The sequence below is a fragment of the Ciconia boyciana genome, chromosome 3 (genome assembly GCF_034638445.1).
Source record: "Ciconia boyciana chromosome 3, ASM3463844v1, whole genome shotgun sequence".
Lineage (NCBI taxonomy): Eukaryota > Metazoa > Chordata > Aves > Ciconiiformes > Ciconiidae > Ciconia > Ciconia boyciana.
In genome coordinates, this window is record NC_132936.1 from 30,161,926 (window position 1) to 30,186,227 (window position 24,302).

General features: G+C 34.9%; 1 protein-coding gene across 9 annotated transcripts in view; it reads left to right on the forward strand.

Moving 5' to 3' along the window:
• Positions 1–24,302, forward strand: part of PHF3 (PHD finger protein 3) — a 53,324-nt gene that overhangs the window by 21,374 nt on the left and 7,648 nt on the right. For 8 of the 9 annotated variants that reach the window (XM_072855239.1, XM_072855243.1, XM_072855240.1 and 5 more), the window contains 10 exons: positions 720–2,544; positions 12,611–12,938; positions 13,967–14,144; positions 16,569–16,719; positions 16,842–16,998; positions 18,038–18,154; positions 20,369–20,500; positions 20,947–21,079; positions 21,592–21,787; positions 23,421–23,568. In XM_072855239.1, coding sequence (XP_072711340.1) covers positions 720–2,544; positions 12,611–12,938; positions 13,967–14,144; positions 16,569–16,719; positions 16,842–16,998; positions 18,038–18,154; positions 20,369–20,500; positions 20,947–21,079; positions 21,592–21,787; positions 23,421–23,568 — 3,365 coding nt within the window. Of the gene's footprint in view, positions 1–719; positions 2,545–8,975; positions 12,496–12,610; positions 12,939–13,966; positions 14,145–16,568; positions 16,720–16,841; positions 16,999–18,037; positions 18,155–20,368; positions 20,501–20,946; positions 21,080–21,591; positions 21,788–23,420; positions 23,569–24,302 lie in introns of those variants that run through there. The other variant, XM_072855246.1, reaches the window with a different exon arrangement.

A 24,302-nucleotide genomic window follows, 5' to 3' on the forward strand; every position in this document is an offset into this window, starting at 1 on the left:
GGCCTGTGCGTCCTTAAACTCATTTTTGAAATTTTGATCCTTTTACCTGCATCAGATTAGCACCGGGGTTCTTCACCAACAAAAGCATGTTGTATTTGCAAACAGCATTGGAATTTTAGGTTAGCATGGTTCTTTATTTCCAATTAAAATTTTAATTATATTTATTTTTATTTGTGTATTTTCTTTTTATTTTAAATTAGGTTATAGTAATTGCAGTCAAAGTCTTTCAGCACAATATCTCAATATGCTTAATAAGTATTTTAATCAAATATTTAAATTCTGTGTGGTACCTAATTGATTATGGTTAGGGTTTTTCTAACTTGTTGAACTGGTGGAGTTATTGACAGCTCTGCTTTTTCCCCCTATAGAGTAGGCTGAGTTAAAAAGATAAAATTACTTAATAGGGAAGTCAGAATTTAAATAAGAGCCTGTGGTACAGAGCTGGCTTTTTAAAAAGGCACTGGAATGGAATGTAAGAGATGTCGTCAAGTGAGAATGTGGCTGCGTCTCAGATTCATATACTGTGTTCTCTAAAAGCTTTTTTGGCTTTTTTTTGGTGGTGGTTTTTTTGGTTTAAAGTTTAGTAAACAACTAAGTTTTAAGTTCTCTTTGTGTCCAGTAAGCTAAATCAGGATAAATCAGTTCTATTCTAGGTGAGTCTTGTGTTTGCAAAGAGGAGGACGCAGTATACCTAAGATGTTTTATTTTTCCCTTCCTAGAACCAGTACGGAGTTTGCGACAGAGCACACTAGCCAAGCGTTCGAATGTTGCACCTCTTGTTAGTACCAAGAAATCATCTGTGAAAAGTGGATCTGCTCCAAAAACCGGACAGAAACAAGAGAAAAGTCCAGCTAAAGAGACAGATATCGCTGCACCCTTGAAAACAGAACAGCCTAAAGAAGTTAGGCGTAGTACAAGACGATCAGGACAGACGGAAGGAACAGCAGCAGCAGTAACAGCATCCCAGAGTAACACAAAATGTCTTCCTGGTCCTGAAGAGCTGAAGGAAATAAAGTCTGAAACCCTTGAGCAAGCAAAAGTTGAGGAAACATCCCAAGAGTTAAGTTGTGCTAATTTAGCAGGAGCCTGTTCTCCTTCTCCTGGAGGAACAAAGGAAATAACAGAGGTTGCAACGAAGACTGAATCTAGGAGCGTTGAGTCAGTTTGTTCAGTATCTGCAGGTACTGAAATTGCTGCAGTTAAAAATGAAGCAAATGATGTGATTGATTCAGTGGGCTCTGAAACTTCCTCAGAAGAAAAGACTGAAAATAAAACAGAGGAATCGGAAAAGAAAACAGAAGAGTGTGATCAAAGTGGGGTAACTGGAAAAGCTAATGATCCATCTAGTGTTTGCGTGAATCCACGTGAAATTTGTGAGACCTTTTCAAATTTGGCCAGCTCTGTAGAAGAGGGAGTTGATTGTAGTTTAGGTTCCCACAATGTGGAAGTTCCTGATGAAAATACCTTGTCAGTAAAGGAATGTGTAAGAGAACCTGTACCTGATGACAAGGGAGTGGAGAAAACTGTAACTTCATCTGAGAAACTATTGGACAGTACAGAGTTTGATAATAAAGACTTGAAAAGTGAAGAGTTTACTTCTGCTGACCCAGGAAATAGCATTTTAGATAGCACTGTTCTTGACCAAACAAGCCAAAATGTACAGCACCAGATCAGCAGTACTAAAGTAGAAGTCCCTGAGGCATCAAAATTTCAGGATGATGATAAACAAATTAGCCTTTCATCAAAATGTGAAAAGAATGTTAGGCCCCGGCATAGTAAATCTATAGTACAGAATAAGCAAAATCTGACTGCAGGTACTCGACAGAAATCAGGTACAGTGCAACAAGAAGTAATGCGTTCAAGAACAAGAGCTGGTCTTACTGTTTCAGGTCTTCACAGTCCATCTTCAGCAAGTCTGAAGCGGAATGCGGATAAGCAGGAGAGTCATCAGCATCCAAATAACCCAGTTAAAATTAGGAAGAAACAATCTGATCTGGGTTTGAAAGCAAAGAGCTGTGTTTCAGGGGTGACCGTAAAAAAGCAGACCAATACAATGCTGAAGAAAATACCCCGAGTCCAGGCTTCTGGGCAAGTACAGAAGTCATCAATTCAAAGAGCAAGTGAGAAATCTCCTACTCATCAAAGCTGTTCTAAAGACACCCACCACTCTGTGCATCCGTTATCAGGGCATGTTTCAAATCTTGGTCAGAAGCAAGCTCAGGGTCAGAAACACCAGCTTGCAACTGTGCTAAAAACAAATAGCTCCGCAAAGGAGGAGGCAGAGACAAAAGATCCCCCTGTTGTAGAACATCTGAAGGAGGATGATAAAGAAAAAAACAAATCAAAAAAAATTGAGAAGAATCTCCAACCTCGCCAGAGAAGAAGTAGCAAAAGTCTTTCACTTGATGAACCTCCATTGTTCATTCCAGATAACATTTCAACTGTTAAACGGGAAGGCTTGGAACATACCTCTGCTAGTGAAAGCAAATATGTTTGGGTGCCCAGCAAGCAGTGTGGCTTTTGCAAAAAGCCACATGGCAACAGGTGTGTGTGGCTTTGTGTCTGAGGAATTTATTATTGGTCTCGGAAGATAATTTTTTTCCTCCCTTACCAAGTGTTTCGTACTGCTGGTGCCAAAACAAAAAGGCATAGCCTTATAATGGATGCCTTGTCTGTTATTCTGTCAATTAGTTTCCTTTGCATTCATACACTTTTTTTTGTCTTTTAAGTAGAGCATTGGAAACTAGTTTGGCCACAAATTTTTACTAGAAATGTTTAATTATATTAATACATTTTTGGAGGAATGTGTAATTATGCTGTGCTGTTAAAATGTGTACTTTAAACTTGACTTTTTTTCATAGAAAAGCAATAAGACTAAGATGTCTGTGTTCCAGATTGTAATTTCCTTCTTTCCAGAGACCTCTTAAGTTGAAGAATCACCATCAACCTAAAAAATCAAATAGTTGTTTGCATGTGACTTTTATCTGGTAGAAGTGTGATTCTGACACCTAGAGATTCAGAGGGTTGGGTGTTTTTTTTTTTCAGTTTGTATAATCATTGCTGTGAGGCTTTCATGTAACGGGAGTAATGAAGTGGTTGGGGGGGAGGAGGGAGAAGTCAGTCTCAAAAAAACCCTGTAAAACTTCCATGTGGGCATATCTGAAATTGCCTTTTACTAAACCTAATAGTGAGGTTGCATCTAAAGTTGATAATGCCCTTCTTTGACAAAAGTTATTCTTCTACACTGTAAGTGAACTGAAAAAAGCCATTAGGTTCCACTAATGAACTATCAATCCAAAAATAAGAATTCCTTTATTACCATTTGTTATTTTCTGGATTTAATATTGACGTATTTTTTTGTAGTTGCAGTTTTACCTGCCAGCCTTTGGGTTTTTTTAGCTCATTTCAAATTCAAGACATTTCTGATTAGTCCTTTGCTTATGTGAGAGAAACTTTTAATAGTAATTTTCAGTGAGTGTGCTTTAGAACTCCATATATCAGAATGAAATATGGAACTATTACCTTTGGTGCTTGAGGTTTTTACAGCACTCATTTGTATCTAAGAAGAGCCCTTGTGAGTTTTATTGACTTATTATATCATATTTGAAAAACAAATACATAAAATTCATTTACTGTGCAGCTATAGTAACTGCATCAATGTGGCCTATTAAAAGAATTAATGCTAGGTTTGCTCTGCCTGATTGGTGAGAATTACCTGATTGAAGGGGCACTCAAACTAGTTCCATGTGCTTTTGTGGGTTTTTTGTTGTTTGCTTGGGGTTTTTTTTTGTTTCGTTTTGTTTTTTTTTTTTTAATCCTTTTATTGTTAGGACTGTCCCTTTACCATTTGTGCCTCTATAATAGTGTTTAATTTTATGCAGTTTGCATTTCCTTAGTTTTTATCATCTCACGTGTTACCACAATGGTACACGAGTAGCCTGTATTTCAATGAATTGTTTAAATTCAGAAAGGCTCTTTCATGATACAAAAGTGCTTATGTGGATATTTTTAAAGCAAAATATGCATATTGGTCATTTAAACTGCTTGATATCTGTTAAAAATTTAGCTTTGAGTTGAACTCTTCCTGTTTTATTTGTATTTTTGCTAAGATTTTAAACATTCTATGGGTTTTCTTGTTCTGAATGTCTTGTTAGAGTTCAGAAAGTCTTGATTTTTAATACTAAAGGGATCTAACCAATACTGGGAAGATACAGCAGTGAGGCAGAGCTAAATCTGGTTATTTTAGTTTAAAAAGTCCAAGTAATGCAACAGAAGAGATACATACTATGCATTGATGCAAGATTAAATGCAACAAACCAATTTTGCATTGCCAGCTCTGACTGCTGCTAGAAGAGTAGTATAATGTATGGATCACTAGCTGAGGTCAGATTGAGAGAGCCCATGAGTTGCCACAGAAGATTACAGGTGTCCTCAACTTTGTAATGTCAGTCTTGTTAAGATTTTTTTTAACATGTCCGTGTTACAAAACTGTTGACACAGCCAGCAGTTTCAGCACGAAAAGATCAGATTCACTAAATGTAGAAAGATACTTAGTACATAAACACAGAATTTTTGTATATAGAATGTGACTGAGATGCACTAGTGCAGTACTGATGCTTGCAGTATTGAGCCCCATGCTTAATAATAGAAGACTTAAGACTGTCAGTCCAGCACTTTTTATTAGCACTATTCTAAAAAATGAAGTTTTAATATGTTCAAATTACTTATATTTTTTATTTGTATGCTACAAATAAAAACTCTTAAACCTTTCAGATTTGCTTGATGTAATTAAGATACAAGAGGAAGCAAAACTCGTATCTTGAGGGCCTTGGCATTTTTGTACTTGTTTAATTATTGGTGCAAGAACAAGAAAACGTTTTCAGTACAGGGCAAAAGGAAAAAAAAAAAAGCTTAACATGATAAATTTTACTTTTATCACTTGGGAAAACATCAAAACTATCAAAATTGACTATAGTTATAAGGGTTTTTTCCTTCACTTTGCAGTTTGCTTTTCAAGGAATTTTTTTGTTTCCCTTTGTAATAGCCTAGCTGGCCAGCCTGTTTCCTTTTTTTTTTCCCCTCTGTTGATCGTATAGGAGAATTGGAGAAAATGTGAGACAAATATTGTCAAATGACAGTAAGTTCAACAAATGTTAAAGGCAGAGCTAAGATCTGAAACCATCTGCTCTATGGTTATTTACACTGTGGAAATTTTTATCAATGCTGCGGTACAAATTACTTGTAGAAAAGAAGTTGAACTGAAGTTGCAGCCCCTAGTTGGGAAGTGTGTCATGTTAATGAAACATATTTAGAGTTCAAGCTGCAAAATAGTCACTTGAACCTTTTTGTATTCCCTACAATAAATGCAAAGCCACTAACTTGTTGATAATGTAATATTAAGCTTGGAAAATTTGATTCAGGTCAAGGATAATGCGTGGAGATTGTTTCATCAGCCTTGTTTGCGTACAGAATCCCCAAAGAGGGATGCTTACGTAGACCTTTCACAGCCCCATAGTAATCTTGCTGTGCCTGGTAGAAGAAGAATGGTACTTGTATGTTGTTTTATTTCAGAATTGGCACCTGACAAATGGATTCAATTTGTATCTTTAGGAATACATGCAATAATTTGCTGACCACACGCAAAGTCAAAGTATGCTTACCTTGCACTGCAGATACAGTGCATTTGTCTGGAAAAGGAGGAATCCTTTTTTACAAACACGTGACTTGCATGATCAAAAATAGTTTGCCAGTTATAATGTGTCTTACTTTATAAGATGCATGCCTGTTTTTTTCTGTTAATGGGTGGTCATTCTTTGGCACCTGAGCTTTGAACGGTGACTATTCATGCTCTGTTTTCCACTTGTCTCGATGCTTATAAGCTGGAACCAACATAGCTGTTTTGTGTTTCATATCTTCCTTACTCAGAGAGTGGGTGGTCAATGTTTGGCTTTAGGACTAATTGTTTCCATCTCTTTGCTTGATGTATTTTGTTGATTCCCATTCAGAGATTTACCTTTGCAACATAACTAAAAAATAATTGTTCTTTCATATGAAAACTAAACCCTGTGTTTCTGGGGAAAGTCAGATAATTACGATATAACTTTTTGTACTTAGTAATTTTCAACACATCTGAAACAGGTTTTTTTTCAGTGCAAAGTTTGAATTATTGTTGTTACTCATTATAGTATTGCTTTCAACTTGTTTAACTTTGCCATTGTGTTCCCATATTGCTGTCAAATGTTTTCTCATCAGCTAATAACATAAATTGTACACATAAATTTTCATTCATCTATCTGTAGATGAAACGTGTGTATGGATATGCATGTCACATAGAAAAATGTTACAGACTGAAGTTACTACCTCAACTTCTTAATGAGTTAAATTGATTTTAAAAATACTAAGCTTTGTCACAAACAATAGTTATTTTTCCTGAAGACAGATCAAAGATCTTTAAAGATAGTTGAAGAAAACAATATTTAATTTCTTGGCATAGAGCTAGATGAAGATGGTAACTCTGCAGATGTTGAGAAATCTGCTAATGTAAGATTTCTTCTTGGATGCATCATATACATCCTTCTGATGTAGGGGCTCATATTACAAATTTCTCCAGTTTTCACTGTAGGTGTTGAAGTTCTCTGCAGGCTGGAGGGCTGAACTCATTCCTTGCTTGTACAGATAGGCAAAGCCTAACTGATGTTTTGCAGGTTGTCTCCTTGTCTTCAGTCTGTCTTCTTTAATGGAAGAAGTTCCCCTAATTTCTGATTAATACTTTGTAGTACATAATGTGAGATATTCTGTTTCAAAGCAAATTTTCTAGAAAGCATTATATCACAAGGGAAGTTTGTAGCTTGAATTTGTTGCTGGTGACTTCCTCTTTTGATTTCTACAATTCTAGTAAGGGGTTTTTAATAGGCTGTGGGAGTTTGGGTGTTCTCTTTTGTTGCTGTTTTGTGGGTTTTTTCTGTTTGTTTTGTTGTTGGTTGGGATTTGATCATGCATTTTGTGTGGTCAGACACAAACTGGCCTTCTCAGAGCTCACAGAAAAATTAAGTGATGAAGGATCAGAGTTTTACTTAGGGTCTTCTTTTTCCCCATATTTCAACTTTGCTTTAATATAGAGGAAAAGTTAATAATATTGTAAAAGGCAATTAATTGGAAAGTGCAGGAGTTGATTTAGCAAAGATACAGTATTCCTGATCTCTTGCATATGCATAATCACTAAAAAGTTTCTGCACAACTGTAATACATGAAATTACTTTGGCTGATGGATGCAGTTAAAAAAAAAAAATCTGAAAACTGTTTTTTCCTGAAGTAAAGATTATTATTAGGACATTTGTTTTTTGAAAATAGTGCTAATACTTCAGTAAACTATTTTGGAACCAGGTGATCATGTAATTTGCACAGCTAATACAGAAGAGAATGGTTGAGGAAGAGGATTAAAGCTCCAAACTTATAACCACCCTTACATGTGCATATTTTTTTTAAGGGTGGATGCATATACAGTAAATGAATCATTGTTGTGACAACATTCTTCACAAGAAACAGTAATTAGAATAATTGTGATGCCTTAGTTCTAGTACATGTTCATTGAATAGTCATTGAATGCAAATTCCATGTAAAGAGATCTGCTGATAGTGTTTCTTTGAAAATAGATGGTTCTTGTTTCTAGAAGATCAAAACCTGACAAATCATGTCACCTGTGTTAGACTTGTACAAAAAGCAAACGAGAAACTGCTCATTTATATGTGCTCTGACAAGGTAGTGCAAATTTTTTTTTTTTTGACAAACACTCATTTCACTTGAGCTTTGAATCGAGCCCATACTACTTCACTGATGTGGAACAAAAGCTCTTCTAAAGCTGTTGTGAATATCTTCTCTACTAGTAACGTCTTTATTAGCTGAAGGAAAAACAGTTGCCTCCATGCAGTGTCTCTGCTTTAACGTTGACTGGACTATAGCATCAATGCAGCTGAGACACAGCTGTAATGTTAATACAAATTTACAACAGATTGTATAGAAGATTGGTGAACAGTGCCATTAAGGGGGGGGAAATGCAGATGTGGGACATGCTTTAAATACTTAAGTCCTTAAAAAGTGCATGAACAATGGTTTTGCTCTTAGGGTGAGTTCAGGGTTAGGGTGTCATTTTGAATAGTTTGTTTTGCCCTTTTTTTTTTTCCTAAGATTGCGTCCTCTTGCAGTGTTTACCCTATGCTATGTACCACAAATGCAAAGGACTAAAGAGAGGCAATTATTTCTGAAGCAAATTATTTTCTGTGGCAACGCACCTCACATTATTAATTAATCTTAAAATGCTGATTACTGGCCTATAGTGAACTATTCTGACAGTTCCCAATTTTTTGTCTTTTGTTTTACTCAAGTATAGCTTTACAACAAACAATTGTTTGATTAATAAGATGGTTTCTGCCCATTTTACTTGTAAAATCTTACTTCACAGTAATGGATTTCTCTGGAAACTTGTTTTTGTTACATAAATTGAATGTATGTAAATTAATTTTAAAACATGGCCTGTATATTTTGAAAATAAATCATCTAAGCCTGAGTTTTTCATCTAACAGATGAATTTAATTTACTACAAATAACACACCAAAGAAAATCTCCCAATCCTAAGAGAGATTGTGGAAGGTTTGCATTAATTATTGTCTCTTTTTATGTGTCACCTATTACTTTCTGATTTTAAGGTGCATCTTTTCATACTGATGTGTGGACTACCAAGAGGATTCTTTAAAAGGAATGAAACAATAACATACTCTATGCAAAGATCCCAATGAACTATAGTACTGTCTACTGTCACCTTTCAGCTCTTTTTAGATTTTTCTTAAAAAAAAATTGTTTTTATATTAAAGTCCAGTGAAAGCAATTCTATTATTGAATGTGGCATGATTTAATATTTTAAAACACATTTTTCTTTCTCTTTCAGCTTTACATCTTCCAGTCCAGCCTTACAACATGGGTAAAACTCCTGCACTTCAAACATGAAGCAATCTACAGTCAAAAACTTTGGTGTTTTAATAGTCCAAGATATCAGAACCTCTTCAGTCACATATCTGACAGCTGTGCAAGAGGACATCCTTGATCCTTCAAGCCAGGCTTCAGTTTCCCTTGACTCCTCTTTTTAGTCTTTGAGTATTGCCCATTACCCAGTTACAATTGCTGTTACAAATCATAATTTTGTTTTGTGTGCAGATGAGTGAAATAGATAAAGATGTAAAGGTGGCCTTATGGTAAAAAGGATTATTTACGTTACTGGTATCAAAATGAGTATGTTCTCTCCCAGCCTCAGAAGTCACAGTCTTGCAGCTGACTAGTTTGAAAATACTAGTAGAAATAGTGAATTTTTTAGGCAGGCAACACCAGTATTTTTATTACCATTTTGTATAACTAGGTTTAAGCAAGACAATTGTAAATACTACATTCTGTTTTGTAGTACAGACTTCATGGACATTTCCAGATTCTCTTTGTAGTCTTAGTTTCTGAATCCTGAATTCTGAAGTTTTATTGTGTGTGTTTAAACATAGTGTAATTGAAACCTTATTGTGAAGACTGGAATGAAGTCAAATAGATATTCCATCTTCAGTAGTTTACTTAAGATGGCTTGAATGACATCTGTCCATCTTGGTGTATATTCTTAGTGAAGAATGATCTGTTTGTGAACCGAATTCATTACAGGTTTTTTACCTTTTTTTTTTTATAGACCTGAAAATAAAGATGTAAGACTGGATGCCTATCTGGTGCTTTACTCTTCATATACAATCCCTATTGCCCACTTACTATGTGTGAGCTAAGCTGAAAAATTCCATGTGCTGTCAATTTAAAGTTGAAGATATGCAGCATCTTGTGTATTTTAGTCTCCAGAGTTCATCTCTGCTTTTTTGCAAATTTAGTCTGTTTTCTAAATAATCAAAATTTTGTTTTGGTTGCTAAAGGTTGCAGTCTGCCTTGCTCATTTAACAAATTAGTCTCCAATGCCTGAATTTCCAAACAGGGAAAAAAAACCCATATATTTTTAATAAAAATTCAAGTCGTAGTTGTGGCTTCAAGACGGTGTATTCTTGTTTTCCTTCTATTTTTAACCAAAAGGCATTCATTCATTAGTACATTAAAATATCCTTTAAGCAAGAAGCACTTGACTGTATGCTTTGATCTTATTCCATCTCTGTAGAAAAATCTTATGTTTGGAATTTTTGTAACCAGTTTCGGTATTCCCAAAGCTTTACTAATATTTTCTTGCCATGGTGTGAGATTGTATCCTATGTAAAGCATCCTCTTGTGGATCCTTGCAGTTGTGAAACAGGCACTTGTGCTGTATTTCCTGCCATCATGTGTTTGGCTCCAGGTTCTCACAACGGAGCAGTCATCTTTGCGTTAAAGTCCTATTTTTTCTCTCTTGTTTTCCTGTTGTGTTTATGAATGTTATGGTATTACTCTGGTAAGACCATCAGAAGCAGTTGTCCCCTAATGTTACCTTTCCTGTATCTTCACTTTGCTGGAACGTGGATCTGAAAAGATTGAGGTACTGACAAAATGTGAAGGAACCTCTGCCTTTCTAATTGAAACTATTGAGTAGATGGGCAGATACTGTTTGCTAGTCATGACTAATACTAAAAATGTACTTGCAGCTCAGAAAAAAGAAAAAAAGAGAAAACAGTTTTCTTCACAAACTAGATTAAAAACTGGTTTATTCAAATCTAGCAAACAGCATCATAGGCTAGTGAAGCTGGAAATGACCTTTTTCTCAAACTGCTGGAGCTTTAAAGCTTCTCACACTCATTTTGCATCAAAATGCTATTTACTTCAGCAGAATTTAATCCTGATTTATTTTGAGTAAGCAAGGATAGAACATAAAGCCACAATGTTTTCTTCTTTCCTTCTCTTGTGTTTCAAACACCTGCTGTTAAATAGATATTTCATCTCTTGAGGTACCTGTATTTTCTTAAATATAGTACCTGCATCAAGCCATCTGGAATGTTCATCTACAGTTCTGGTGAATGAGAGTTCCTCTAAGCATGTTCTGTAATATTTATATGGTTTTGCAACCATATAGGTAAGTCAGCAGATAGTAGATCCTAGCCTTAATAGGAACATACATACATTAGGAATAATTTTCCTTAGAATCATCTTATGGAAGAGATTTATAGGATATTAGATTAAAGAAACAGGGTTTGCAGGGCAGTGTATTTAGCTTGTTGAATATATTGCTGAAACAACCAGCATTTCATTGAATCACTTTTCAGGTCTGTCTTCTATGGGATTTAAAAACTCATAATTCAGTAAATTCTTCAGTATTAACAAAGCACTCACAGTTTTCATAATACACTTGCAGTCTTTCTGGATTTTCTTCATCCAGACAACATATATCATAGTACATATATTTAATATATTTTATGTAAGTATAAAACAAAAAAAGATGTAAAAGGGGAAAGAGAACATAAGTGGATAATGCAAGAGATCTTCCTACATCATTTGAAAGCAGATCTTTAGTAATGATGCTAGGTTCATTATTATAAGAAAGGATTGTAAAAAGTAATTACTACCAATTAAGTCTCCTGAAATAGATTTATTGAGGTGTTTAACTTGTCTAACTTCAAAATTCCACATCCTTCCAAAATAGTTCCACTGGAAATTGTACCTTTCAGTGCAATAGGTACTAGTGATACCTAATGAAGTTTTCAAAATGCTTCTGCAATATAGTCAGAAACTATGGTTTTATTTTAGACCAAGTAATCTTTACAACACTTTGGAAATATTATCTGTACCTAAAGTTACTTTAACTTTCAAAATAATGAAACCATTTCAGTGACTGTGAGATTAAAAGTGTCCTTTAAATGATACTCATTTTAGTGTTTGAAACATTCTTTAAATAACTGTTAGCTCTGAATAAAATAGCTGAGCAACACAAAAGTGGCATGTACCTTATTTAAAACTAGCCAATCAGTCACTGCGAGCTAGCCAGATGCAGCTGGGAGCCAAACTCCTGGCCCCATATTCACTAGTAATTCAGTAATAATGGTCTAAGGAATGTGATGTAAAATACCAACTCATTTAGAATATCTCGATGTTTCTGTACTGATCATATTGTCAGAGCACTCAAACATCTCTTACTGCTGTAGAAGATTGCAGTTGATACATTTCTGCTGTAAGGATGATCATATTTGAAGGAAAGCAAGAATAATATGCTCTTGCAAGAAGACTTTTTTTTCAAGTCTTTCAGGTCTTTTCAAACAAAAGTTGATTGGTTTTGAGAGTTGTGGATTTTTTTTTTTTATATATTCCTATCAATTTTTTTTTAATAGTAGTCTGAAAAAATCCTGTTGGTAGGATTTGGGGGCAGGTTACAAAAAACATAATGAGGTTATGATATTCTCTTGGACTATTGCAAAAGGCAAAAAAGCAAAACCCCTGTTTCTCAGGAAGATCATACCATGTCGTAAGGCTGGAGATGGATGTAAAGCTACAAAGAAAATCACTTACCAGGTAAGAAGGAATTGTTGAGATGTACAGATCAAAACAAGTATACTACATTCTGCTTAAGTTGCTGTTATCTTCTTTTGTAGTCTATACACTGACTTATGTCTTATTTTGTTTTCAGATTTATGGTAGGCTGTGGTAGATGTGATGATTGGTTTCATGGTGATTGTGTTGGACTGAGTCTTTCTCAAGCACAGCAGATGGGTGAAGAAGATAAAGAATATGTGTGTGTAACATGCTGTGCTGAAGAAGACAAAAAAATGGAGTGTTTTGATCAAAGTGTACCAGATACTCAAGTGAAACTTGAAATCCATAGAGAAGAAAAAGCAATGGAGTGTGAAAAACCAGGGATGTCGAAGCAAATACCTACTTGTAATTTAAATGTAACAACTGAAAAAACAAAGCAAATGGAGGACACTGGGAAGCACAAAGTCAAAATATTCAGGCGGGTGAGTCTTATTTAATGCTTAAAAGTTCTGTTAGTTATTGGGAGTAGGAGTTTCCTCCTGACCCGCTGCCATTTAAAATACCATGTTTCAAACAGTTTTGTGAATCTAATATAAAACTTCTCCATTATTATTTTCAGTTACTTCATTTTCTAACTGGCTTGACTCTTTGGAGATGATATTGCTAAACTCCTCTTATATTGAGCAGGGTTATGTACACTTTATATGTGTGCATGTATATACACCTGTACATATATAGGTGTATATAAAAATGGTGAAGAACTTTGTGCATTTTTCTTTCAGATTTCTAAACACTTTTACAGGACATCTGTCAACGTGCTGGATGATATAAACCACAGATCTTTTAAATATCTGTAAAACAATATGAAAACAGTATTTTAGTTTTGATTGTTTTAACTTCAGATTGTATATAGAAGAAAATGCCTAAAACTTTAATTAGGGCCTTTCTGCTTTCTTTGTGTCTCATTTTACTAACCAAAGGATAATTTGCAAGAGCAGTGAGATCTCTTTATTACAATTCTTTAGACTCTTTTAGTATATAGTGTCATATTGATCATAACTTAATCATCAGTAATCCTTTTTGTCTTATTTCTGAATAGTATTGTTGTAATTCTGACATGTAAGCTATTCTGTTTAGTTTTGGTTTACATGTGCTTTCTGAACGTAAGGGACTTCCTGCGGATACATGGCTAAAACTGGTTAAGGGATGTTCATTGGTATCCCTGACCTTTTAAAATAGCTGAAAACATAGTGGGTTTCAACATAGAGCTTAACTGCAAACTGCCCGTGATGTGTCTTCGGCCAATATTTCAGAGAGCTTGTTAAGCAATACTTGGCAGTAATTTGGGATATTATTCCGGTAACTTTTTAGAAAATATTGTACAATGGTATGTACATCCAAGGAATTCATTATACAGTATACTTAAAAAAATGGGAAAAATGTGTGGTAATTATGTAGTGGTTCATTGTAGCATTCAGTAGCATGCTAACATGTAAATGTTTTATTTCAGGAATCTGGTGATGGGAAGAACTTGTCAGAGTCTAGAGACTCGGATACTAAAAAAGGGCAACATGTTCCTGCTCGAAAAGGATCACAAACTGCTGTAATTCCTCGGCGGTCCCCTGAAGATAAAAATGAAAAAATAAATAAAGAGTCCCTTAGTGTGCTTGAAAGGTCCACAAAATCAGGTAGTGAGGTTTGGTGGAGTACTCCACACTGTAATTCACATACATGTTCAGTGAAGAATGATGACTTTCTTTATAGTTTCAGTTTTTCAAACCACGTGATGGTGATCTGAAGAGCTGTTTGTTGCCATGATCTTTATGATCTTTATTTCTCATTTCTTTTAAAATTTTATTTAGCAGGTAAATGTTTCCTGTGTAGATGTGTGAATGTTTCCTGTTTGAATAGTAGAGGATGCTCACATAATCAAGAATGGGAGAAAAAGTGCACAAAGACATCTCTGTATTAAACTTTATTTCACATTGCAGAAAACTTTGAAATACTCTTCCATAAAATACTATGAAATACTTAATGTACCTAAAAGTGATTTAATTGCTATATAAATTATACTTTGACTTACTGATGTCTTTTGCACAAATTGACAAATACTTGTATCGGCTCATTTCAAGGGGGAACATTATATTGCACACTGAGCCATCAGATTTTCATCTAAATTTTGTTTGAAAGGTTGAAGGGACATATTTCCCCTCTCCAGCTCCCTTCCAGGAAGTATTTTTCTTCTGAGGTCATGGTAATATGAAATTGTTGTCATTTGGGACTGAAATCTCAGCAGCAAAAGTAGTGAGATTTTGTGTGAGAACTGTGTCTTTAACTTCTAAACTCAAGCTTTGAATTTTTGTCTTTAAAAAAAAAATAAAAAATCTGCTCTTCTGGTCTTTTGCCAATGCTGATGCATTTTAGAAACTCTTTTTGGTGGAATAAAACAATGCCAGGGTTAAATGTAAATCTAAATATAAGTATTTTATACTGAATGGTATATTTTAGACTTCAAACACCTTGTTGTTCACCTTTGAGATTCTGAGTCACAAAATAATTGACATCCTTTTTAACTGCAAATTACATGAACTGAAGTGAGTCTTTGGCATCCATGAAATAATTGAATTGTTCTAAAATATATTAATTGAACTAGGAGATGACAAAGATTTTTACAATGATGATTTCAGAATAGAAGTTAATCTTAAAAATTATTTTTAACAGAGGGGAGGCTTGGCAGCCTCATTTAGGCCAATTAGCATAAAATTATTAAGCAGCACATTTGTCTTAATCTCTTAACTGCTTTGAATTATGCTTATAGTGGTATTGTTTATTGCTAATCTTGCCCATCACTTCCAGGTTACAGGACTGTGTTTTCAGATGGTTGAAACTGTCAAAATGTTGCTGGCATGTGGAGGTTTTCCATTTCCCCTGCCCCCCTCAGGCAACTACTTTGAAAAGGTTTTAGTCCAGTTCTTCATCCTCCTTCTGAGGAGGTGATGAGCAAAAAAAGATAGTGAGCAAATGAAAGCATTATTAGAGCTGCCTTACTTAACAAGCCTAGCATATTCATACTTGAGATCACAGTGCAGAGTGGCAAACAGCTGTCTCAAGTCTGTACCACCTTGCTGGTGAGGAAGGGAAAATCAGTAATTTTGATAGGGATCATAATTGCATTAATGAGAGAGTTGATGATCCAACCACACAGTCTGCCCACAGAAAAGAAAATCTGTCTTTTTATAGCTACTTGAAAATGTAGTTAGTTTGCTTCTGGCATTAATACATTTTAAGTTGCACTCAGTAGGTGAAAGTAATAATAACTAAATACTTCTTTTTATCATCAAACACTCAGTATTCAATTTGTTTATTTTTTCAGAGTGGAAAGTAAATAAATTAATTTTGTTTATTTCCCATTGCTTTCATAAATAGAAGGCTACTGCTCTAAATTAGTGACATGTTCACCTGCTGAGACAAATGAGCTTTCAGTTGACACTCTGAAAATTAAAGTTTGAAGGAATTTGGGGTTTTTGCTTTAATGATTTTAATTTGATTAGAAATTTCTGTTATTTGTATTATGACACAAATCTTATAAGGCCTTGTTAAGAGTGTCTGTTACCTGAATCAGAAGCTGAGATTATTGTAATTGAAATACTTTTGATAGCTAACAGATACAGAAAGGCTAAGTTTAATGAAAAACGCTTTTTTTAAACTGAAGTTTAATATGGTTATAGTAAATGCTTCCCAGTATATTATTTCTCAGTTTACTCATAGAAAAATTAATCTATGCTTTTACAAAAATTCAGAGTCAAAAATCCTACTTTAGATCGAGCTAATAAGCACTGGTCATCCTGGTTCAGTGTAGAAGAAAATACCTTAAGTCAAAGATTAAAAGTCCTGTTTGTTTCTGCTAAGGAAGTTTTTTCTGGATTAAGCTATGTAATACAAAATCCAAACCAAATAAGAAAAAAACCCAACAACCCTGTGAATCCGTTCCTTCTCCTTGAATGTCAGTTCTTAGCAGTTTAAAAATAAAACTTCATAACATCTAGCAACAGTAAAAGTTTATAGCAGTGGCTTGAGTAGCTTACAGTTTTTAAGTCTCTGTGTTTTCATAGCTGTTCATGAGAAACAAGAAATTAAGAAAAAGAAAAATGAGAAGGGATCCATTAGTGCAACACACCTGCCAGCTGTGCCAGCTTCCAAACCTTCTGCTGATCAGATAAGACAAAGTGTCAAGCAGTCTCTTAAGGAAATTCTGATGAAAAGGTAAAGATATATTATTAAATGAAATTATTAATTTGTGTTTGTAATTATTTTCTTTCAGAAGGCAGAGAAAAAATATTAATTATTTAGAAGCATTTGGTAATTACCCTTGTGTTCTCTCACAGATTGACAGACTCCAGTTTAAAGATTCCCGAAGAGAGAGCAGCAAAAGTTGCCACAAGGATTGAAAGAGAGCTGTTTTCTTTTTTTCGGGACACTGACTCAAAGTATAAAAACAAATACAGAAGTTTAATGTTCAATCTAAAAGATCCTAAAAATAATGTATGTATTATTTGTCTGTTGTGCTTTGCAGAAATCCTTTATTTGCTGTAGATTAAAGGAACAGTTTTCTATATAGATACATTATTAATCCTTTCACAATTTATTTATCCTGTTTGTTATTTTTTTCTGTATCTTTCCGCATCTCTTTGATGTTGTTTGTCCTCTTGCGCACTCAGTGTTCTCTGTGTTCTTTTTTGCTTTTTCCCCATCATTAATTCAACTCCTTGCTCCCAGTGTACTTTTTATAGTGGGGTTTCAAAGTGTAGTGGATATAGCTTCCTTAGTTCAAGTGTTTGTCTTTACCACTAATCTGTTGTTTGGGTGTCCCTGTCCCCCCATCGCTCTTTCCTGCTTACTGCACTTATTTTTGTTTCTATCCAGTAGCTTGTCTCGCTGTGCTTTTTCATACTCAGATTTCTCAAGCTTGGTCTTCACTCTTTTCTGCTTTCTATGAGCCCATTATTCAACATCATACCTCCTCAACTTCTATCTTTTGTCCTGTTATCAGTTATTCTGATCAAGTTGCTTTGCCTATAGTATTTTACAGTTAGCCAACTCTAAATTATATGAACGGGCTAACTTCTGTCACTGGCTTTTCTCTGCTTATACTGCTAAATTATGTGGGGTTTTTTTACCCTAGGAATTCGGTTCAGTCAGTCAAGAAGCATGGACATCCTCTTTAATACTAGCTTCTTTTTGCTGTGTAAAACAGGGGATTTGCACCTTTACAAAAAAAAAGTCCGAGTTACTGCTGCAATGGGCATAAACGGACTTTCTCCTTTGGAACAACAGTTACTTATACATCTGATCATTAAGGGTATATGTAGATACATTCTGTTATGTAGAATAAACGGAGCTCTGGAATTAAGGGGTTTATGTTATAAAATCTAGTACTGCTTCCTACAGTGGGAGATAATTACAAAACCATATGATAATTACAAAACCACAGAGTATGTTGTATGTTGCTTCTCTGCTTTATTTTCTGCTGTTACCTGTTTTTGTCTTGATAGTGGTAGTTAACTTATCTTCTTTCTTCTAGATATTATTTAAGAAAGTACTGAAAGGAGAGGTTACTCCAGACCATCTAATAAAAATGAGCCCAGAAGAACTGGCTTCCAAAGAACTGGCTGCTTGGAGACAGAGAGAAAACAGACATGTGAGATTTGTCAACTTACGTTGTTTAGTTGACTGCCTAAGCATATTTAACTTCTGTTTTCAGGTTAAGTGTATGTAGGAAGAACAGAATGCATGTTGCACAATGCAGCTCTGACTAATCAGGAGGATCTCTATAATTTACTTAGTATTCAAAACCCAAAGGGGTTGTTAGGACAGAAGTGAAAGAAGTGTAGTAAATTCCTGAAGGGGGAAAACCATGCATTTTCCTTTGCTGTGCAACTTTGTTGCTGCTTGCTCTGTTTCCTGTGTCTCAAGAATGAAGACTTCTTTGTCCTTATTTCCAACAAGATTTTAAAGCTCTAGCTGGAGCTTTATAGACACCGGTTTCTTAGAAAGGAGAGAGATGTCTTTGGACAAACCAAACTGAACTGGTGCTGTTTATAACTTACTGATGGAGCATGACAATTCACCCACCAAGAAGTAAACCTGAAGCTGAAAACTTGATCTGCCCATCTGAAAAGCAGTCTAAAGGAAAAAACAAACAACAAACCCCAAACTAAAAAACCCCAACAAAGTGTGGGAAGTTTATTAGGTTAGTTAGAGCATTACTTTCCTTGAAACAGAAAGTCACACTATATTTATAGCTGTGTTGACAATTTAGGAGAAGGAGGAATATAAGGAGCTCTATTATTTTTATAGAATATGCCTTTTTCTTAGGTATTACCATGTTTATTGGGCAGTTAGTCCGATGATAGTTAACTGCAGCTGCTTAGAAATGTCCAGTTTACAGCATCAAGTTTTCTAGTTTACAACATCTGGATTTGTGTTGGCAGAATCTTTGGTATTTATATGCCACTTCATGGAACTGAAAGGCACAAAATTTGGGTAGTGTTAACTGGTATGCATTTTGTGTTTGGGTTTTATGATACTAGGAATTGTGGGTTATATCAGATGACTTCCGATAAAAAATTAATGAGTAGGTAATGTAACATAGAATAGATGGAAGTTCATCCTCCTGAATTCTGTGTGCTCAGAATGAAAGAATGTTCAGTGACAACTGATTCAGTACAGTGGGATGCTGTTTTAGAGAGTGCGATTTGCATTGCAACATTAATTATTCCTGGTTTTTTCCTTTTCTTTGCATATTGCGACTGGACCTGTTTATGAATCATGACAACTTTTTGCTAGTTCCTGTACAAAAACAGCTGTTGAATTATTCGATTATTTCAAAGTTGTTTTGAGGGCCTAGAAAGGCATGAAAAGTTTGTTTATTCTGTAGCTATCTAAAGCCCATCTTTTGTAGGACATCTTCATTACATTTATTTTTATAAGTGTCAATAAAATACTGAAAACAGACCATACAAAACAATATTCCACTGCCCTGAGGAACAGCTTCAAAACAAAAGCGTATGCTACTCAAAAATTACTGAAGGGTCCTAAATATTTCAGAGAAATACTTCAAAATTTCTAGAATTTGAAATGGAATACAACGTGTAAAATAAATAGCAATGTATCATTTGGCTGTATTTTTCATTTTCTTATTTAAGCAAGACTTTGAGACCACTACTTATTAATTTTTTTCGAAGTTTTCCCAATGTGTTCGAAAGTAACTGTAGCTATTTGGCAGACAGATAAAGCAATCATAGAATCCTCATTTCCTTATGAAACCAGGCTTAAAATATTGGGGACAGCCAACACAAACTGTTTCTGGTTTAAGAAGTAGAAATGTGCTTTAAGAAGCAATTTTTGAAATAATGGTTTGTGGTTTATTTTTTTGTGACAGAGCAAAGCAGCAGTGCTGATCAGAATTAGCACATCCATTACTTGAATAATACATTTTTGTTGAGGTAGAGCGTTAGGTTTATGTACTCAAAACCAAGCTCCTGAAAAATGATACAAATCTATATGTATTATGTCCTACATTGTCCCTATTATTATGGGAAAAGAGTTGATGCATTTTTTTTTTTTCTTTAACTCTTGGAAAATCAGAATTACCTATCTCTAAATTTAGTGTTGAAGGTCTGCTTTATAACTTAAATACATGTCTGCTAAGTACTCACTGCACTGTAGGTGAAGTTAGACCGACTGCTTGTGCATTTGCTTTATGAAACTGCTTGACACTTGCAAAATAAGAATGCATTCTTTTTTTCCCTAGAGGGTTTCCTAATTGCAATCCTGTTTTCTGTTGTTAGATTTGTGGATTTCTGAATTTTATTGTATGGAAGTAAATATAAATAACTTCCTGTTTTTGCAGACAATTGAAATGATTGAGAAGGAACAGAGGGAAGTTGAAAGAAGACCTATCACAAAAATTACTCACAAAGGAGAAATAGAAATTGAAAGTGAAACACCAATAAAAGAACAAGAGGAAGTTATGGAAATTCAGGTAGAAAAGAAAACCTGCAACGCAGTATATTTAATTCATAGATAATATGGTTGTAAAGTGGTTTGTTTATGATTTTGTTGTTCAGATCTGTAATGATATGTTAGGCCTGTTTTGAGTTTAATTTTTCTTTTATCTTCATTGACTTTCACTTCTAGGCCTGGTGGTTTTTTGTTTTTTCCATGTTGTGTCTATGACTGTATGATGAATTCTGGCAATAGTAGAAAATATTCTAAATCTTATCTAAAATATATTTAGGAATACCAATTCATTCTTTTAATGCATTTGTAGATTTTGTGGTAGCCTTTTTTAGGCTATACAGCTGAAGGGAGAGTGTTATGTCTGAAGGGAAGAAAATACCATAAAATATATAAGCAATATGAATAGCAATATTAGGAATAGTAACAGAGGAAAAAAAGGCTAACTGAAATGTGTTTGACTTTTCTTAGGAACCTAATATTAAGTTGTTTGAGAAGTCAGAGGAAGCTGAAAAGGATAAGGAAGTAAATGAATCTGCATCTCCAGACACCACAAGTCAACATAAAAATCATCTCTTCGATCTTAACTGCAAAATCTGCACAGGTAATTTTGAAAAGCATGTCAAAATAAATACATCATGTTTGTATAATGCTTTTCAGTCATAAATCTCAGTATACCTCAAGAATGTAAATAAATGGGGGTTTTTTCCCCCTAGTTTGCTGACAAAGATGTGGAAGCAGTGTTTTACTTGATAATTTAGAAAAGAGACGATATTAAAATGATAAGCTATTGGCATAAAGTTGTCTTCTATTGAAAAAAAAAAAAAGACTGCAGAGAAAGAAATCCCTTTAATGGGTGTACGTGCTATTGTTGATGCCTCATTTCTTTGTCCTATCCCATTACAGTGGCAATATTTATGTATAATGTTGTATAAATATATTTAACATGTATACATTTATACATTGTAAATATGTATGAAAAGTATCATTTCTTTATCCTATCCCACTTCGATGGCAATATGTAGTATTTTTGGTGCATCTTCCACGTCTTCAAGAGGAAGTCCTCTTTTGTTTCTTTAATAAAAAATAAAAAACATTGCAATTCATTTTCTGCAGGCCGAATGGCACCACCTACTGATGATCTTTCTGCAAAAAAAGTGAAAGTGTCTGTTGGAGTTGCACGGAAGCAGTCAGACAATGAAGCGGAGAGCATTGCAGATGCGCTTTCTTCAACTTCAAGTATTTTAGCTTCAGAATTACTGGAAGATGATAAGCAAGACTCATCAAAATCACCATTCACACCTCTCCCAAAGTAATATAAACTGTAGAAACAGTATTTTTAAATGAAAGATGTTACTAATCTTGTTAAGCTATTATGACTAAAGTTAATTTTTTAAATGGCATTTAATTAATCCATTTGTGTACTTGAAGTTGTACACCTCGTTTTAGGAATGGGGTTATCTGCTGGACTAAATGATGCTGTGTATTTGTATAAATAATACTACATATATTGCTATGATTACAAACTTCTAATTACCACACTTTCTTTTGGGGAGAAGTAAACTACCTTATGTTTCCTGGTGCAACAAGGCCTAAAAAGGCAGCTGAGTTAACATTAAAAAAGTCAGAATATAGATTTCATATTGTATTTTGCTGTTAAGGAATGTAGTATGTACAGTGCTGCAGTTAAATGAGTGTGTGTGTGTGTATTTGTGTATGTGTATATATAAAGCTAGGGAGTTTGAGATTGCTCTAACAGAGCATTTACACTGATAAATCAGGCTAGTTTCAAATCTCAAAGCACCACTTTTCTACAAATGACGGTTAACAGCAGCTTGTTTGGAATTTGCCATATTTACTGTCAGCTTCCTCTTTGTTTTCTTCCACACTCTACTCTGCTACCCACTAAAGAGGGAATTGCAACTTATGAGGCTGTGTTTTTTCTGGTTTGAGGAAGGGGTTGCTAGAAAAACATTGACTTCCAGTTATTTAGAATTGACCGGAGTTCGTGCTGAAATTCTGCCTTTATTGGGACCGTGGGATCCTTTACTGAGGACAATGGACTTTGTTTTTTGAATAGCTTGCTGAAGATTCAGTCATTTCTAGTGTAGACAGAAAGAAACATAGGTTACTGTGTTACTGTAAGAGCACAACATAGGGTACTACTGGGTGGCTAGCTTAAAACTGCTAATAGCATGCCTAGAATATTTTGATAACAACATGTTGGGAAATGTTGAAATGTGGCTGTAACCTTTTCCCCAGGCTCAGAAACACTCTCCTGTGAAATTATTTAAGTCTTTCAGCTTATTCCTTGCAGCTGCTTTCTTGACAAAACCGTGGCTTTTTTTTTTTGAAGGGGGGAAAATGCTATTTTGTACAGTTGACATTGGAATTGGGAGGACACGCTCACAGAAGCTGTGAAAGTGATGCATGGGTGAGACGAGATGAGGAGCCAGCTTGTGAGACAAGGGAAGGGAAAGGGGACACAGGTATTCAGGTGGTAGACAGCCAGTGTTGCAACAAAACATAGGAGCTAGGAGAGCGGGGTGAAGGTAGGCCAGCAGGCAATGTGTCATCTACTCTTCCCCTCCCTGTGGTAGGGGAAGATCTTACTGGGTGTGCAGTACCTACGTGTGTTTGTGCATCCTCTTCAGTAGCATTTAATAATCCTTGGAGTAAATAACTTCTCCATTCTCAAAAGGTACAGTAGTGAACTAGTGTGCTGCTTATCTGACGGTCCTTCATGTAACATGCCTGTACTCCACTGGAAGATGAGAAACGTGGTTGTCTGCCTATCTCTTTTCATTGACCCTCAAGTATGCTTAACTGGAAAAGAAAATTCTTAATGACAGATGATTTATTTTACAAAGAAAGATTATGATTTACATGATTTTGCATGATATATCATGTTCTAAACAAAGTGGGGTTTTTTTGTCGTTTTTCAGGTCAGAAACACCTGGTACTGTGGAATGTGAAAGTCTGTTTCTGGCACGCCTGAATTTCATCTGGAAGGGTTTTATCAATATGCCTTCAGTGGCAAAGTTTGTTATTAAGGCTTACCCAGTTTCTGGCTCTTTCGAGTATTTAACGGAGGTACTTATATTTACTGCAAAGAATGAAAAAATCAGTTATTAACTCTAGCAACTTGTTTATGTTGTAGAATAATAATAGTATAATGATGAAAGGCAGTGAAGCATGATCATTTTACTGAGTGAAGTATTTGTGGGAGGACAGAATTTAGGGTATGTATTTGTAAGTAGAGTATTTTTCAGTTTGTCCTGCGTGGACCTATGGTTCATCAGGATTCAAGTTCTTTGTTATATTTTAAGATGTTTTGCTCTCATCTCACTGTAAGATGTTTCTTGAGGTATTTCCGGAAATACAGTATTTCCGGAGCTGGTTTTATAAAAGTTGAACTGTGTTTTGTTTATTATGGAGCATCTTCTGTAGTATAAAGTAGCAGGGAAAGATAGGACAAAATTTGCTACTGAAATAACCACCTCAGTGGCATCTATTTTCTGAATTAAAGGTGAGAAAATTGTAGCTCAGTTATGAATTCAAAGCATTAAACAAGCCGATACCAATTTTTGGAAGAGAAGTGTCTTCTGGTGGTTTCTGTTGACAGTGCGAGAAGCCTTCTCATCTTTTACAACAGAAACTTGCGTAACAGAGTTTCTTTTTTTGCCTATCTGGTGGCCATTCTGGTCCTAACCTTCCCTTGTAAGACTAAATTGTCCCTAAAAAAATAAAAGTTTATGTAGTGTTCTCCTCAGTGTCTGAGAGGCAGAAAAAGGATGCAACTGCTTAAAATAGTTGTGTTTGTGTCA